Source organism: Anoplophora glabripennis, unplaced genomic scaffold, assembly GCF_000390285.2.
Source record: "Anoplophora glabripennis isolate ALB-LARVAE unplaced genomic scaffold, Agla_2.0 scaffold151, whole genome shotgun sequence".
Classification (NCBI taxonomy): Eukaryota; Metazoa; Arthropoda; class Insecta; order Coleoptera; family Cerambycidae; genus Anoplophora; species Anoplophora glabripennis.
In genome coordinates this window covers 503,817-522,442 of record NW_019416371.1, presented here as the reverse complement: position 1 = coordinate 522,442, position 18,626 = coordinate 503,817, and the positions used below count along the sequence as shown (strand labels likewise).

General features: G+C 32.5%; 2 protein-coding genes and 1 pseudogene across 3 annotated transcripts; all 3 read right to left on the bottom strand.

Moving 5' to 3' along the window:
• Window positions 1-364: 364 nt before the first annotated feature.
• Window positions 365-6,571, bottom strand: LOC108904143 (venom protease-like). The gene is made up of 6 exons (XM_018706572.1): window positions 6,397-6,571; window positions 4,295-4,591; window positions 4,149-4,234; window positions 1,638-1,744; window positions 1,160-1,583; window positions 365-807 (listed from the first exon to the last, which is right to left on the bottom strand). Exons 1-6 carry the CDS (start codon window positions 6,458-6,460, stop codon window positions 595-597), a joined length of 1,191 nt encoding a protein of 396 aa, XP_018562088.1. The 5' UTR covers window positions 6,461-6,571; the 3' UTR covers window positions 365-594.
• Window positions 6,572-9,591: 3,020 nt separating this feature from the next.
• LOC108904138 lies at window positions 9,592-11,696 on the bottom strand (annotated as a pseudogene).
• A 1,720-nt stretch (window positions 11,697-13,416) lies between these two features.
• Window positions 13,417-17,262, bottom strand: LOC108904154 (serine protease snake-like). 2 transcript variants are annotated; one of them, XM_018706582.1, is made up of 6 exons: window positions 17,122-17,262; window positions 16,729-16,794; window positions 16,578-16,666; window positions 16,334-16,440; window positions 15,483-15,906; window positions 13,417-15,014 (listed from the first exon to the last, which is right to left on the bottom strand). In XM_018706582.1, exons 1-6 carry the CDS (start codon window positions 17,177-17,179, stop codon window positions 14,829-14,831), a joined length of 930 nt encoding a protein of 309 aa, XP_018562098.1. In that variant the 5' UTR covers window positions 17,180-17,262; the 3' UTR covers window positions 13,417-14,828. The 2 variants fall into 2 exon arrangements, with proteins under 2 accessions (XP_018562098.1, XP_018562097.1); XM_018706581.1 differs by having other exon boundaries at window positions 13,419-15,014; window positions 16,729-16,800.
• Window positions 17,263-18,626: the final 1,364 nt, after the last annotated feature.

Below are 18,626 nucleotides of genomic sequence, written 5' to 3'. Positions count from 1 at the left end.
TTTGGACGACCGTTTAAGACCCACAAAAAAAAAGATGTCTCAATTTCCAGATGGCCATTTTATTATTCATTAGGTAGTAAAGCAATGAGACATCACAAGTCGTCTTGGGTTAAAAACATTAAACAATCTTTCAACTGACGGGCAATCAAATTGATTTATTTGGCGCAAATTTTTGTTTGAGTTGCGGTCTAATGAGAGATTTAAATTGCTTAGTAATACGCAGTAAAGTTTGTTTAGATAGTTTGGTTTCCGAATTCAGTTTCATTGGGGACAGGGCCGGTTCAAGGTCTTTTTCTCATTTGTTAAACAAAATTCAAAATACTTCTAAAACAGAATTGTTTTTTTTTTAATGAATACACAGCCTTCATAAAGACATTTTTAGTAGTGCCAATCGTGTAATGTTGGTTGCCTATTTTCGACGGTCCCATGGCATTTATGAAAGCTCTGGATAAAATTCAGTCCACATGACGTTCATTTTAAAAAATGCGAGTATAATCACTATTTCTAGGATCCTGAAGATGTCTTTTCCTCAGTTCAATGTTTTCGTTGAGATAACACAAGTTGATGACATCCAATAAAATTATATCGTTAATTCTAATTTAAGGGTCTAAATCCGTAAAACGTTGGTTCCTTTTCCCAAGCAATGCTTTCTATCCAAGGGAGGTAATTGGAAATTCTCGTGTAGACACCAGGTGACTTTGACAAACCACACGCTTTTCCAAAGGACGTCACTCCAATAAGACTATGTACTTTTACTAAAAAAGATCTTTCTCGATCTGGCACTTGCAGGGGCCCTCCAGAGTCGCCCTAAAATAAAATACTGCTTAGAGATAGCTTCTTAATAAAGAAAATTAACTAATAAGTTATTTAGGTCAGGTCAGGTCAGGTCAGGTCAGGTCAGGTCAGGTCAGGTAAGGTAAGGTAAGGTAAGGTAAGGTAAGGTAAGGTAAGGTAAGGTAAGGTAAGGTAAGGTAACAGACCTAAATCCTAAACATAAATCCGTTACATCCATCTTGATGCGTATGGAAAGCCTCGAATTAAAGTAAATTAAAGTAAGAATAATAATATTTAAATTGACGAAAAAAAAAAATTGAATTTTTGAATTAATCGCGGAACCCCCAGAGAGATACCACCCTACATCTTAGACAATTAAATTTACCTGGCATGTGTCTTGACCAATTATCCCACCCGCGCAGACTTGAAAATCGTCAACTATACCATTGGGTAGCAGAGTGGTTGAATATCTCCCAAAAACCTCCACGCATTTGTTATTGAATATATGATTCAAATCGACCTTCATCAAGAAAGTACTAGAATTCCCTCCAAAGCGAGTATCCCCCCAACCAGTTGCGGTTAGTCTGGTGTGATTAACTTCCCTTTCGGTATTCAAACAAGCAGGTGAGACGTAAGCTGATAACGCCACTTCGCGGTCAACTTCTAACAAAGCGATGTCGTGGTACCTGGCTGGTGGTTTGAAGGAGGGATGTGGGATTCTTCTGATAATTGTGTAATCTTGTGGATCAGCGTCATCTTGTTCGGTGGATAGGTCTAGGTCACCTAATCGGATGTATTTGGCTTCACCACTGCAAGAAATAGTTTCTTTTTTTAATTGTTATTAAAAATGTTCGGTAACTTACGCTTTACTGGTAAGGCAATGAGCAGCAGTCAAAACGAACCGCTTGCTGATCAAGGAACCCCCACAATACCACTGAATGTTATTGCTTTCTCCGTAACCAATGATTGCCTACAAGGAAAGACAAAAATGGAGTGTCCCAATATTTCGTGTAAATGATACTATTGCATTTGCTTGAAATAAATAATACCTTTTTAACTAAATGTAATATACAAAGTTGCTTAGTTCAGACGCTAGAGGGTCCTTAAATTGATCAAGTATCGCAATTGTTTTCATTGCCCAACATAGCGGATTGACATTTAATTGTTGTAGTACTTTAGATTAAAATGTTGGATTATTACACAATAAACTGTAATACATAAAAAATTAAATAATTAAAAACATTTGAAAATTCAAACTTATGTTTTAAGGTTGACAATAATGATTTTGCTACAAAATGCTGGTGGATTGCGGTACTTTATCATTCTAGGAACTTCAATCTAAAGTAAAGTCCGTAGGTTTACTAAGTACCGCAACTGATCGCAAAATGAAGGTTTGACAGATGTCATTTTGTGCTTGTTGTCGTAAAAGATAAAATTTAATTGTTGTAGATAGATTAAAATATTGAATTGTTACGTAATATACTATTCGATATAATATGAAAATTAAGTAATAAAAAACATTATATTTCAAGGTTAGCAATACTGATTTTACCTCAATGTGGCGATTGTTGTACATTTGCCAGCCTAGGGACTTTAGTCTAAAATAACGTTCCTAGACTGACAAAGCACTACAATCGATTATTCTTTCCTATGATTTTAAATATTTTGTCACATATTAATTATTATTATCTACATTTTTTCAAATTTAGCTGCTATTTGAAAGCCTATTAAAATTATATTCAATGCCCTTAATATTTAAAAAATTAGTAAAACTTTTAATACTTTTTAAAACACGCATTTTTTTGCATGCACAAATATACAAAATAATTTTAAACAGTTTGTTACACAATAATCCAAAATTTTGATGTAAAATGGTATAGATAATTCAATTTTGATAAATTTGTGATTAAATAAAAAAATGTAGGTAATAATTAATTTGCACAATATTTATAAATGTTAAACACAAAGTGACATTTTGAAACAATCATTTTGGAGTAATAATAAGTTGCGATATCTGGTCAATCTAGGGATCTTAATCTAAAGTCATTTATTTGTGATATACTTTTAGTTTTGTTTCTATTTATTACAATATTTTATCATTTGAGAAAGACAAAAAATTGATCACTTGCGCTAAAATGATGAGTCAAAGCGGACAAATAGAAAATACACATTACTACATCGTAGGGCAAATTTAGCTAAATCGGTAAATTTTGACCCTAATGTTTATAGTACTTTCATAAACAGGAATTAATAGAACGCCCTTTGTATCTGCATACAGGGAAATGGTGACCGAAAATGAATCCTCGTGTTCTTTGGTGAATTTTAAGGGAAGTCTTTTGTGTAAAGTTTTTAAATAGGACGTTTCGTTAAAAAGATGCAGGGTGTTAACTTGTAAAAAAAATGTTTTTAAATAATTTAAAAACTAGTAAGTGAAATAATTTGAAATGGGGCACATGTAAACAATGTCTAAAATCTAAGGTATTTTCCTAAAATTTAGATGTTCCAGTGGAGGAGATACAGGGCATCGGTGGCATATTTTTCTAAATAAAATAGTACGCCACTGCTTTACGGTAAAAACCATGATATTTTCAGTTGTCTTTCAGTTTTCTATAAATTACTACTCTCTTATGTTTTTCGAAAAAAACCAGATTTTCGAGTAAAACATAAAAAAAACAACTAGAAACATTTTTACTTAAATGACATGACAAGCACTAATCATTCGGTTATTTATTCGAATAAAGAAATTAATAACATTAGTCATCATTTTAATGATTTTATTTGAGTAAATGCTCAATAATACCTCCATTTCCACAAACACAGGCGCGGCATCTTTTTAGTAACGTAAATGTAATTTGTTCGAAATTTATTGTTGCTTGATCTGATGAAAAGCATTATTTATTCTTTGTTGTAACTGCTCAGAATGTCAAAGTTGCTATCGCAGCCTATGTAATTTTAAACCGCAATTCGAAAAACATAAGATAGTAATAATTTATAGAAAATTGAAGGACGAATCCGAAAATATCATAATTGTTACCGTAAAGCAGTGGCGTACTATTTTATTTAGAAAAATATGCCACCGATACCCTGTATCTACGGCACTGGAGCATCTAATTGTAAATTTTAGGAAAAGGCCTCAGATTTTGGACAATGTTTACATTAATACTTGTACCCAATTTCAAATTATTTCACTTACTAGTTTTCAAATTATTTAAAAAAATTTAAAATATTTTTTTATTTTTAACGAAACGTCCTAGATAAAAACTTTATACGAAAGAATTCACCAAAAAATACGATGTTTCATTTTAGGTCACCGTTTGTGAATGACCCTGTATATGGTTACCTATAATATGGTTAATATATAGAATGATCCTTACCATATGGGGAAACTCCTTAACCAGGGACGGTTCACCACCAGTTACCAAAATAGGATATTGTGGTTTAGGGTAGTACGACAAACATTCTAAGAAATTAAATTAGGGGTTTGAATTTGTTTAATACCTGACAAAATTATAAAACTTACTATTCCTGCTAAGTTCTCCAGGATTTTCACTTGAGAACGCTGCAAGGTTTTGCGACGATAATGATGGTTTTAAGTGAACGTTAGTAAGACTTTTTGTAGTTGAGGTAGTTGGAGGTTCTGTCGCCAGAGATGAGCCTTGATTCGATATGCAGCAAACTAATGGAATTCTTCCAATAAAGCCACATATTTGAGGGTACACCTTCCTTTTTAAAAGATCCCGAGCGTAAGGACAATCGGATATTAATTTACAGATTCCCTTTTCACCTACTGAGCTTAATGTGCATATAGAATCTTCCTCTGTAAAAACAGAAAATAAAACAGATAGCGTTAATACGTACACTGTAAATTAACTAATATAACATAATAATAATACTTCACGATATATTTTTTCTACTCTAAAATAAATTGGCTTCGAAATTAAAATAGAAGCCTGAATCAATTATGAGCAATATATTACCAAGATCAATGGTCTCTTGCGTTTCAGCGTAGGACTATTAGGTACGCTGTAGTGTAGGAACTTTATAACTATTCCTCATAATTTTTATGCAGACGTTACTAAAATATACAGGGTGATTCAGAACTTATCCAAAAAAAAAAATTCTGGATGTACAGGGGACCCTTACAAATACAATTTTGTAAAGAAAAAATCAAAAAAGGCAGTTCGAAATTGATTTAAAAATACACTTCTGCACGGCACTGGAAACTGGTCCACTGTAAAACCTGACCTCGCACAATGCGACCAACATGGCGGTGTGATAAAAACGGACAAAAACGAAAGGAAAGAAATATGTAAATAGAATTTTATAACACCTATTTTATATCGGCAAATTCAACTGCTTTTGCCTTTATTAATTAATAAAATTAAATTGTGCTTCTAAATAATAAAATCATTTGACATACCCGATGTTACAACAACAGTTATTGTTCAAAATTTTATCCACTAACGTGTAAACACATTTGGGTCCGTCTTACTCAGTTTCTACGAACTAATACAAATGATGTCTTGCTTCACCATAGCACAAATGCTTCACCATAATACAAATGTTGTCTTGCTTCACCATAAATTAAAACGATATCCATCAACTCTGAGTTGCTATACACGCAAACTATTTTTGACACTAACTACTAAAAAACTGTTGTAAACACCGCAGATAACAGGTAAAAACTACCGCAACGATGGATGTCAGTATTAGGAGTCACATGGTTCTCCGCGCGTATTGCGAATGACGCTAGAGACTACAGTTGTCCAGCTATGTAGTGGTTGAATGTACTATAACTTCAATAATTTTTTTCTCGGAAACTATAAGGATTTTACAAAAATTTTTATACGTTATTAACTCCAATTCTCATGCCGCATCTAATCCCAAATTTTTTTGGATAAGTTGTCAATCACCCTGTGTATATAAATTCTCTGGAATAGCACATAATTCAAAATAATCTGACAGGAATTGAGTAATGTTGTAATATTCGGTTAATTCCACTAAACTCAAATAAGTAGAAAATGGTAAGGAAATAGAATGATTTGGGTGTGAAAGTAATTCGATGTCTTCTGCTCCAGCAGATTTTCGAAGACACAAAAAGTAAATGAGAGAACTTATAAACGCTTAAAGCATTAACAAATCTCATTACATTAGGTCTATAGTGGAATATTCTATGATTGCCTCGCTTGAAAATGTTCATTGCAGATCCTTCAGTGTGTGCTTTGAGGGATCAAATCTATATGAGCTAATTTATTATTGGCTGAACATAGAATTAGCGGTTATATGATTTTCATATGTAAGCTATTACCGAGGGTCAAACTCTGTAAGGAAAATTTCAAGTGTTTGGTAATATGTACATATCTTTTATTCTATTAAAGTGTTTAACCAATGGAATTAGCTACCAAAGTGTAAATATATATTATATCTTTAAAAATAGAATTGGTTATTCTTTTTAGTTTCAACTTTGTTTATAGCGTTGTGTATTATAATAATTAATTTATGTAGTTTCTAAATTAACATAACATGCTTTACTCTCTGCTCATTTCCTTAGTTTAATAATAATAATAGTTTTAAAATTGACCAATCGATTGTAAACTAATGAATGAAAGTTGACGTGCTTACCTGCAATGACAAAAGGCGAGTCAAAGAGACATAGTGAAACTATCAAAACATAATAACAGTACATGTTTTCTTGGTAAATACTAACAAATTCGACACTGTTGGTCTGTTGGTTCACTACGAGTGCTTTAACTGACCACACGGTAATTTCAGGTGACCGACGACGAGGTGACCATCCTTGAATATACACGTTTACAAAAAGAACAACAATAATGACGAGCATACGGTTAATGTAACTCGACTTTTAAAATAAAAGTAAATAATCAAATGTTATAGTATGGCTATATAGGGTTGTAAATATAATAAAATGTAGGTATGGATATTGGAATTTACGATTAGATTGTTATTTTTTATTTAATTTCCTTGATATGAAAAAAAATAAGTAGGCAAAATAATGATGTTGTATTTTATATGAAGAATATAAATATTACATTGAAAACTTTGTTATCAAAGACGTAAAAAATCACTTTTTGGTTTTCGTTTTTCCAAGCAATTCTCTCTATCCCGGAAATATAGTTGGAGATTCTAGTGTAGATAGCAGGGGCTCCTGATAAAGCACATGGTTTTCCATATGATGTAATTCCGAAAACATTACTGACGTTAACGGAATAAGATCTTTCTTCGTTTTTAACTTGTAATGGACCTCCCGATTCGCCCTGAAACTCAAAAATATATACAGGGTACCCGGAAACGGAAGAACACACTTCAAGGGTATACAACTTTGATCAAGTTACTTTAAAACAATGTTGATTACTTAAAAATCGAGGGCCTCTTAAATTTTTTTTTGTTTATTTTTTATGCAGTATTACAGTTTTTAAGGTAGCTGATTGTTATAAGTTAAAAATGTGTTTTTATTTGGCTACCCCAGAAACTGTTTATAGAAAATTTCATTGTAATATCATAAAAAGTAAAAAATTCTCAACGAATAATAAAAATTCTCTGACTTAAACTGCTTGTATTTCTTTATAAACAGGGTGTCACGAATTACAACGTTTAAACCCCTTTAAACTTTCTATAGTGTGTTTGATTTTTCGTGTTAACACCCCCTTAAATACAAATAGGCTGGCGGAATCAGTTGATACTATTTTTTATGGGTAGGGCTTTGAAAAGTCATAATTTGCGTATTTTACGTATTAACCAGACACATTGTAAGTTGGAAACTTTTGGAACTTTTGTCAACAGTTGTACTAAATCAGTTTTTTTTTCATGCAAGGAAGTTACCATTCGTGTTGTTAAAAACAGATAAATTTTATTATTAACTAGCAACCCGCCCCGGCTTCGCACGGGCAAATATAAAATAGCCTATGTTACTCCGAGGAGATGTAGCTTTCGGTAAAATTAGTTGAGTAGTTTTTGAGTTAAATCGTAACAAACAAAAAATCAATCATCTTTCATCTAATGCGACCCTAATATTAATTTTAAAATAATTTACGATATATTTACATACCTAAAGACAACAAACAAACTCAAAACTAAAAATGCAAATCCTTTAAATTTAAAACAATATAGGTAACTACCAACAATGTGAAAACAAAACGAATTAAATTAAAGTACCTATGTTCAGGACTATCAATTTTAATTAATAAGTAAGAAGTTAGGTATCTAACTACCTAAAGAAAACAAACACGAAACAAAAATGCGACTATGAAGTTTTAGATGATTCACAATAAGAAAAAAACAAACAAATTATTAAAACTCAATGAAATAAAAGTATGTTTGCAAGTATCTATGTATGTTCCGACTATCTAAAGACAACAAATACAAAACAAAAATGTGACCTTAAAATATCGAACGCAATTATAACTTTCCAACAACACCCAGAAAGAAAACACAGTCGTCAATCTTCACCTCCATTCGCTCCAAGTCAGTTTATTAAAGGATCACGCGCGCGTTATCGTTCGGCTTATTAGCTAAACAGTAGGCAAGACGATGCGGGGGGGGGTCGGCGATCGCATCAAGCGAAGCTAGGCGCTTGAATTTTATTCTCGCGTCCGTAATTTTTTTGCGATTACTCCTAAGATATTCATTTAATTTATGGTGTAAAAGAGTAAAATAATGTGCATGAAATGCTTAAAGCCTCTAACTTATTTAAAATGATAAGGATTAATACCGTATTTGTGTAAATAGCTTTCCAATTATAGCTTTATAATTGCCCATTTTTTAAAGTATTAAAATGGATATAGGTAGTATGTTATCTTTAACATATAGACATATGCCATCGCGGACTTTTCTGTAGACCTATATAAGAGACACAATTCCACCATATATTATTTTGTTATATCTCAAAGGGTTTAGGCAGCGTTATCGTTGAAAACTCCCAGACGGCTTATTCCGGCAACTCCAACAAATATCGTTAATGTATACAAAAACTTAACAAATTATATACTAAAACCTTCCTCGAGAACTACTCTATCCATTGGTGAAAACAGCATGAAAATCGGTGCAGTAGTTTTTGAGTTTATCGCGAACAGACAGACAGACGCGGCGGAGGACTTTATTTTATAATATGTAGGTAGTGATTTATAGATTATAAATTTTACATTACAAAATTCAACATTTGGATAGTTAGGCTAAATTTTATGTACCAATAAGTCCATCTAAAAATTCTTGAGCAGACGTGTGTGTTATTTTTTAAAGATTGTAAATAATCAGTATTTTCGAATACTGAATGAAAATAACAATGTTTGTCTTTCAAAGCACATTTCATTATGTTTTTAATGTAATATTCTTGAGAATGGAAGAAAGCCGCAAATATCTGAGAAAATTGAAACTGTAAACCCTACAATGCCTACATCGGTGAAAAGACAATTTGATTTTCTATAACATGGTGCAAAAAAATACAGGGTGTTCCATTTGGATTTAAATAGTTTTGTTGGCTTTAAGTTTTCAAAATGTAACATAAAAAATGAGACGCTTGGTATAATTTTCTTCAGGTGATTTTGATGGTAGTAGATAGTGTAGCTTATGTTCTTTGTGTGCTCCAGGACGAAGGAAGATATAAGGATTTTTCGAAACGCTTGCATCTGTCGAAATTTTTATAAAATGTCGATCTTTGGGTTTGGACATTTTTGTGTGCCTGAAACTAAACTAAATGGACAACTATTAACCAAAATGGACAATATTAAATATTGTGAGCCAAATTTTGACTAAGAGTTTGTTTTATCGACTATTGACATCAGAATGAGTATCACGGTGTTACTAATGAAAACCCATAGATACCTGGCAAGTATCTTCATCAATTACATTTTCTGCGCAAATCTGAAAATCTTCAACGATACCACCTGGCAATTCATTTCGAGGATGCTTCCCGAAAGCCTTCACACACTCGTCGTGAGGAACGTGGCTTAAATTGACTTGCAGCATGATACTGCTTTCATATCCGATAAACTCAACCTTGCCCCATCCAGTAGCTTTAAGTTCGGTGTCCTTGATTTCCTTTTCTGTATTCAAGCAAGCGGGTGAAGTTGGCTTTTCTGTCCAGCTCTAGCAAAGCGATGTCGTGATACATGACTGGTGGTTTGAAGCAGGGGTGTGGGATGGTCCTCGCGATGGTAAAATTCTGAGGCTGCACGTCGTCTTCTTCCGTAGATAGGTCCAAGTCGCCCAGACGGACGTATTTGGGAGTGTCGCTAGAATCAAAAGTTTCTGTTGTGACTTACTTTCAAAAATGATTTCTACATATTTTATTTTCGTTTTCAAAATTTCTACGCTACTGATTTTTTTTTTCACTAAAATCTTATTATTTAAAATCTTCTAATAGCTGTTTTACAGTGACAATTTATTTATGAATAAATTGACGAAGTTCTTCATGAATTAATTCACGAATTTATTAGTAAACAATGTGGTTTTACACTGCTACAGACTTTGTCAAGTTTTTTGACGCATGAATCAGTTCTACCAACGAATCAAAGAAGCAAATAAATTTCAAAAATGTCACCTTTCCACTCATAATTATAGTGATACAACAGCGATACCGTTCTGATACATATTATATAAAATATTAGTGTTTGTAAGTAACAAATCAGTAAAAACAATGCAAAACTAGTACGACGCCACACAATTATTTACATATTCCAATAACATAACCTCATTACTTATCTGAGGCTGGAAATCTGTTGGGTTGGTACTTCCGAAGAAATTCACGAAAATTAGAACATGCTCTAATTCGTCAAGAACTTGATGAATAAATTCATGAAGTTATTTGACAGCTGATTTGGTGCATTACACTTGTCCAATTTCTTGATGAAGCGAATACGGTGTTTCTTGAAAACCATAGTTTTTTTAAAATTTAACACATGTAAAAAAAATTTAAAATTAAATTCTGCTGTGAATTAATATTACTATTTTTCAATTCGGTAAATGAAAAAAAAGTTCGTTGCAATTTTAAGGATGAGTCATCCCCAATGAACACCTTGTAGTGCTTCAATTAACTTTAAATCATAGTCAAAGAAGACCAGTAATAAACCTAAATCATGTACCAAATTTGGTTCTTCTACGGTAAAGTGTTGCAGAAATATTATTTTTTTTCAAAATTTAGGGCTCCACTTTGGGGGTTAATAACTCCTCAGAGGTGCAACTTTGTATATAGGTAAGTTTGGTTAATTTACAATATTTTGAACACCCCCTGTGTCGGTTCTTATGCGGGACACCCCGTATACAGTACTTTAAAATGACAAAGTTAAAGGAGTAGCAATTCTAATATCAGAACTCAAGAATAGTTACTGAGTTACACAGTGTGCTGCTGTTAGGACAAACTTCCTACTAATTAAAAAACCTCCGCATAGCCATAGTACTTGATTCTTTTTTTCATAACCAATAGCTGCCTGCAAAGTAATAAATATTTTATTTAATTAGCCAATATTTTTCTTCAAATTAAGTAATAAATATGCTAATAAATCATTGATCACTGTGTAACGCTAAGATGTATTTGGAAAAGTTTGAAGAACATATTAATGATACAACACGTGACGTTGGTTTCCGTGTAATTCCATAAGGATGTTTTCAAGTAAACAAAATCCAATTCAAAACAAAATTCTTTTGAAATTCTTAATAATTTAACATATTCTTGATATACACACTATTAATATTCATACGACATAATTATTCTGAAATTCTTCTGATAGTTTCCTTCTCATAACGAAGATATTCCCTTTCAAATTCAAGTCAAGTACGATAGTTTTCACGGAAAATGGAACATATTATCTTACAATGTGTGGAAATTCCTTGGGAAGTGATTCATTGCCACCTGCTATCGTCAAAGGTACATCAGGTGTGGGGTAGTATTCTAAACATTCTGGAAACATTTTAATATGTAACGAAATAATATGGGACTGATATATCTACTATACATAATATTACTGCACCTTCATTTGTACATATATAGTCCAGGAGAATTAGGCTCAAAACCTTCGAGATGCGGTTATTGCTTTGAGTGGATTAGATATTAGCAAAAATCGCTCGAAAACATAAGTTAGCCTGAAGGAAAAAAGTGCTATTTGCAGGAAAAATTGAAAAGTGAAAATACGCAAAAATGACGTTCGCAGTCGGCGTTGATGTTTTCGCAAACTAATTTTGTCAAATTAAAAAACACCAACATTGATGCAAAAAAATTATGACATTTCTCATGACAGAACATTAATTTTATAATATTTTAAAGTACCTACATCCACATGTACAGTAAAATTGAACAAATTCTTACTTGTCAGTTGAACGCTTCAAAATTACTTAGATTTTCATCACTTTCTAGAACTGTTTTGGTTATCTAGCAACAAAAATATAACATGCGCGTGTAGCAAAACAATCTTGTAGGAAATTTAATAACAAACAATTTCATTAGTTCTATAAATTGCATATTTACAAAGTATGGGAAAATGTGAGAAAAAATTTTTCTTGCAAATGGCACAACGTTTTCCCTGACGAAAACTTATATTTTCATTGTAGATATTGTTTGCCCATAATAATGATGTACTGCACTAAGGTATACCTGATAAATACCTACTTTTTTACTAAATTCGCCAGGATTTCCTTTTGGTGCAAATGTAGAATTCTGACATACTGATTTTGCATCTGTAAAAAAGAATTATGTAGGGTTAAGGGTTAACTTTTTAATTTTTAAGTGTATCTTGCATTGTATTTCACATTACGTTTTATATGCGTATATCACCGTAATTCTGAAAGAGTGTTTTATCCACGTATGACATAACATACAGGGCGTTCTGCAAAACTTTAATTTGCCACGTTTACTTAAAAATCTGTACAAAATCCAGTATCATAAAGTATTTTTAATGGGTAGCATACTTCAGCATGCCTTCAAACCTAAAAAGAAGAAAGATAAGTTTATAACCAACACCATTTGATGTACCCATATATTATTTGTGAATAAACAAACTGTACCTGCAAATTGTAATGAAATATTCAATACAAAGAGCAAAACCGTCCAAATATGTTCCATGTTCTACACTCAAACAACACTCCACTGCACCAAATATATCTGCACTCGGTGTCTGAACGATTTTCGGTTGCCTTAAGTCTTCCAGACAAAATAAGTAAAGAGACCAAAAGCAGGTAAATATTGTATTTACAGAAACGTGTGTAATTTATTTATCGAGGTCGACGGCAGAGATTTTAGTGCAAATTACTGGCTTCAAGCAACTCTGAACCAAAGCAGCTTCATGTTCGCGAATCATAAATTTAATCCTCGTCTACATATGGCTTCTCGATGCTGTGTTTAGGCATTGATAAAAGATGAGCTCAAGCAATTCCATATTCTCTTGTAACAGTGGCTCATTCAACTATACGCATTTAAGAAATACCTATGCACTAAAAACATAGGCTTAATAGTCGGATATATCTTTTGTTAACGCTATTACTGCACGTAATCTTCAACTTCATCAAAAGGAAACAAAACGATAATAGAGATATAAAAATCTTCGTAACTACAATTTTATTACAAATAGATATAATACAACACAAACTCTGTAATAATCATAACAACGTTTTGTGTATTAAGAGAAAAATTAAATTAATTTAAACTTTTACAAGTTTAATTGTTAGATTAATAATTCAAAAAGAACTGCAAACATCTGAAGATGAAATCTTAGCCAATTGGTGAATTGGTGATTACATTAGTAAAATTGGACAAAGAATTGGTGAAAATGTTGTCCTAAAATTATAAAAATAATAATTTTTATGCAGGCTCTACTATTTATCAGGCTATGATTAGCTGGGTTTTTAACTGGCTATTTTTTCTTCAATTTGTTAATTTCAACATCTTAGCTAGTTCAGCAAAAAGGCCACTATAAATATATAAAAAATGTATTAACATGGTATGTCCCAAAAAAATTAGAACATTGTTTTCGTTCTTAGTTGGCCACATTATTTGAAAATTAATTTAAAAAATCTTATGTTACATATGTACTTTGAAATAGTCAGCGTAGTTATTATAATATGTAGTTTTTCTACTAATAGACTAAATGGATACAAATGTATCTATTACAGTGTATTAATTCAATATCATTAACAGAAAATTTGAATGCGCATTTTTTGTAAATAAAGGTGTTAAATTAGCTATTATATCTTTTAAAAAGGGACATAGTTGTCTTTATTTATAAGGATAAGGAAATATAAATACAACATATGCTTTGGTATATAGGGTGACCCAGAAAGATCCGAACTCCCGAAAACTAAAAATGTTTCCAATAAATTTGTAAACCAATAATAATGCTAACCTTGAATTTCACTTTGACCTTAAATTTCAAAGTCAACTTGAAAATTAAATGAAACTGGAATTAAAAATATTTCCAGGATGTCTCGCAGGTTATTTGAAGGTTAAACTCATTTTTTTAAATAATGGATATAAAAGTAGATCATAGAATTTAATAGACATATTCTTTTGAAAATGTCAGTGTAATCTTGACAACAGTTTTGAAATTTAACACATTATTAGGTTAATAATAATTAAAATCTGATGAAAATCAGTTTTGGAGGCTGATATCCAATATGTCAAATCTAAGGTCATCATATAATGTGCCATTCAAAATCACAAATTTAGCTTGAAACATTTTTATTGAGACATTCAGAAAAAGATCAGTTTGACCTCAATCTGACATCATAGTCGGACATAAATTTTGACGCTCTATAGATTACTTGGGGTTTCCGTTTAATATTTCCAAGTTGACTTTGATTTGACCTTGAAAGTTTAGATCAACGTAAAATCTAAAATCAGTAGCATATTGGCTTCTCGATATCCACAATGTTTATTTGAAACTTTTTTTTGATGGGACTCAATGTTGAAAAGTTATCGGGAGGTTCGTATCTTTTTAGGATACCCTGTATGTACATACTTGTACGTATTGTAACATAGATCTACAGGTATGGAGCAGATTTTTTCTCAGTTTTTTTTTTTGTTATTTCAACCGCTTTGCCTTGCAAATAAGTTAATTTTCATTCTCCCAAGCAATGCCTTCTATCCACGGAATATAATTGGAGATCCTCGTGTAGATTCCGGGAGCTCCAGACAACGCACAAGCTTTTCCAAACGAAGTAACTCCGATTACATTGTGGACGTTCACCCGGAAAGATCTGTCCTCGTTTTTAAATTGCAGTGGACCTCCAGAATCACCCTAAAATAAAAAAAATATGGTTAAATATTATCTTCAGTGATTTAGTCAAAAAACGAATAATATCACAGACTCCATAACCCTGAAAATCCCTAACCTGAACCCCCCCCTAACATCATAACCCTATGACTACAGACCTGCATAACGTAAGCCTGATAATGGAGAACTCGATAACCTTATTTTTACCCTTTAACACTTTATCAGAAGCCAGTGCTATAACCTCATGAGTTCAATAACCCCATAACCCTATGAAATTGAGAAGATTTTGGAATCCAGCAAAAAAATACATTACTAGTTTTATTAATTATTTTAGTCGAGTGGTTTACCATATAATGGATCTAGGACCCCGGAATCTACTAACGGATTTTTCAGGATATACAAATAAATTAACTATTTACAAAAAATATGTAGAAATAACATAGTCTGCTTTATGGGGCAGGCAACCTTCTTTTGTTTATGATCTGTGTTTACCTGACACGTGTCTTTGTCCTTTACTGTTCCCGCGCATATCTGGAAATCATGTACGATTCCATTCGGCAAATCCTTTTTGGACTGTTTCCCATACTTCTCGATACACTGTTGATGAGGAACAGGATCAAGATCGACTTTTAACAGGAAATTGCTGCTGCTGTCGGTGAAGCCGGTTTTTCCCCATCCGGTAGCTATCAAACTAGTTTGGTTTAGTTCTATTTCTGTAGTAAGGCAAGCCGGGGATGCGTATTCGTTAAAATTCACCTCACGGTTCAATTCCAGCAAAGCGATGTCGTGGTATTTGGCGGGTGGGTTATAAGAGGGATGTAGGATGGTTCTTAGAACGTCGAAGTTTTGGGGAGAGGCGTCGTCTTCTTCGGTTGATAGGTCCAAGTCTCCCAATCGGACGTATTTGGGGGGGTCCCTAAATGATTATGTGCTGTATGAAATAAGTAATTCGCATTTTTAAATTATAAAGGAAAACGTGTCCACAAATCTATTTTGCATCTTTTCCAACTATTTCTAAATTGAGTGTTGAATTAGCTTTTAAAATATCTCAAAACTATTTGAACCAGCTGAAAAATTAAGTATTTTTAGGTACATGATTTTTGGACAGCGTTATTCTGCTTCGTTTCTAGGAAAATCAGGGTGTATTTTTGCATCGGGCTTATACGAAAGCTTTACAAACACGTATCATATATATATTTTTTTAATTCTGTCATAACAATTGAAATTTTTAGTCTAGATCAACGTCAATAAAAAAAATAACAATTCCAGTGAACAGTTACTTTTACTCCTAAATAACTACACCCCACTTAAAGTTACCCCCTTTCTAATGAGGATTTACTTACGCTGTATTGTCAAGACAATGAGCTGCAGTTAAAACAAATTTCTTACTAATTAGGGAACCTCCACACTGCCACTGAATATCGTCTTCGTCTCCATATCCTATAGCTGCCTAAAAAATGCTTAGAATTGTGAAAGCGCCAAAAAAATATAGATTAAAACAAATTTGTGTGTCTTTCTCTTATTTTTCCTCATTTGGTTTTGAATTACTTGCTAATTGAGTTATTTTGTATTGTATATTGCCCTTACCATGTGAGGAAATTCTTTAGGAAGAGATTCATTGCCCCCAGCGATGCCTAGTATCGGATACTTTGGTTTAGGATAGTATTCCAAGCATTCTGAAAATTGCCATACGGTCCATCAAATATTGATCAGTTTCTGATATGCGACAAATACTCACTTCTTTTACTAAGTTGTCCAGGAGTTTTATTTGAAGTAGATTCATAATTTTGGTTTGCTATCGAAACTGCATCTAAAAAGATACTAGTATAGTGTGAAACAAATTCGAATTAAGATGTTTTAACAAGACGATTTTTATCTAACATATGTATAGTTTGCTAAGATATGTTAAAAACTATGAAAATTTAAATATTTATTATCAAATACGTTTAACTAGGTCTATAATTTCTAATAGTTATAACGTACAAATTAAATCACATTATAAATTATCTATATCTTGCACGAGACCACCCTGTAGACGACGCGAATGCTATATTAGACTACATAAATTACTACAACATCAACTGTTCCATCTATTTAAAATATATTTTGTGATCAAACAACACTCCTATACCTCCAAAACTTGCCGACAAACTCCACAAAATATGTAAAATTATCCAAACGTAATCCATATTGTCACTTCCTCGCCAAATCAAACACTGGACTACATTGCGCGCCGGTTGTCCCACTCAATTCAATGCAAACATCTTTTGAATAAGACGACAACTACAAAAGTAATAAATTTTGTTTATGGAAAAACGTGTGTCGTTAAAATACGGTATCTACCAAGGTCGTGTGCAAAATTCATTGAACATTCACAGGAGTTTTGCCTTCAGATTTTAGGTGAATTGTAGAAATAGATGGCTGATATTATGGAAAATTATTTAAAGGTAGATGTCGAGTGGAGAATTAAATGCGATATCAATAATAGTATACAGTGCCTTCATAAATGCCCGAGCCCCACGTGACCAGATTTGGCGCTCTGTAAATTTGAATTTTTAAGTTGGCGTTTTAGAAGTTACCAATGCAGATGAAATGTCAATCCAGAGGCGTTCGTAATTTTTCTTGTTTTTATGCTTGCTTTTAGCAGTGTTTACAAGTATTTTTGTGCTTTTCTACAAATTAATCTTTGTCTGTCGAGTTGAAAAAAAAAAATGATATTTAGAACACCAAAAATTCGAAGTTAAACGAACATTTTAAGGTTATGTTCATTTAATTTCTTATTTAATAGAAATCTTGAAATTGTGATGTTGCAGGAGGTACTAAATACATCTTAAGCCTATGTGACAGATTAATTATTGGTGATATTTGAAAACATGTGATACTTACCTTTTTTAATATACACACTCTCTCTCTCTCTCTCTCTCTCTCTCTCTCTCGAGAAAACGAAACATTCTACGATGTGTATTTCTATAAAATTTTGCTTAAAACCTGATCTACCATTTGCTAAAGTTTACGCGTACTGGAATTCTGAAAATTTATGTACGGCGGTTTCTCCTAATGTTCTATCGATTGAAAATATTGGCGTCGCCGTGGAACTTCCGGTTCTACCGGAAGTAGACGTCAACTCGCTTATTTCGAATGGAATGTACTATTTTTTATTTAATTTCTGGATTCTACATCGAATTTTAAGGTAAGTTTCATAACCTTACTTTATCCTTAAACTCAATAGTTTTTTAAATATTTTGACTTTTTCAAAATTTTTGAAAAAAACATACCTACACTTAATCGGTTCTATCTCCTCCAATTTTTAAGATAGGAAGCTGAAATTTTAGATGGTCAATACCAAAACGTGTCCAAATATCTGGAATATTCGAAAGTTGGTGCATGTTACACAGGGCGTCTAAAAAACACGGACCAATTGTGTCAAATTGAAAGTTTAATAACTCGCTTATTTTAAATAGAACACCCTGTGTTTTATAATGCCAGTAGATGCACCTGTTAATTCTCTTTCCATTGGTATAAGCATTCCCTATACCTAAATCCCACCGATTTTGAGATATTTGAACATAAGTACAGAGACGAATATAATCCGACAGTTAGCTGTAGGTTGGCTGTGGAAAAACATTTAAATGTCAC

Coding starts and splice junctions, on each gene's coding strand:
- LOC108904143 (XM_018706572.1), bottom strand. CDS start 6,460: ATGTACTGTTATTATGTTTTGATAGTTTCACTATGTCTCTTTGACTCG. Junction 1,745..4,148: donor TTAAGGAGTTTCCCCATATG/GTAAGGATCATT, acceptor CTTTCCTTGTAG/GCAATCATTGGTTACGGAGA. Junction 808..1,159: donor TTGGTCAAGACACATGCCAG/GTAAATTTAATT, acceptor ATTTTATTTTAG/GGCGACTCTGGAGGGCCCCT.
- LOC108904154 (XM_018706581.1), bottom strand. CDS start 17,179: ATGGATTACGTTTGGATAATTTTACATATTTTGTGGAGTTTGTCGGCA. Junction 15,907..16,333: donor CATTGTCTTGACAATACAGC/GTAAGTAAATCC, acceptor ATAATCATTTAG/GGACCCCCCCAAATACGTCC. Junction 15,015..15,482: donor AGGACAAAGACACGTGTCAG/GTAAACACAGAT, acceptor TTTTTATTTTAG/GGTGATTCTGGAGGTCCACT.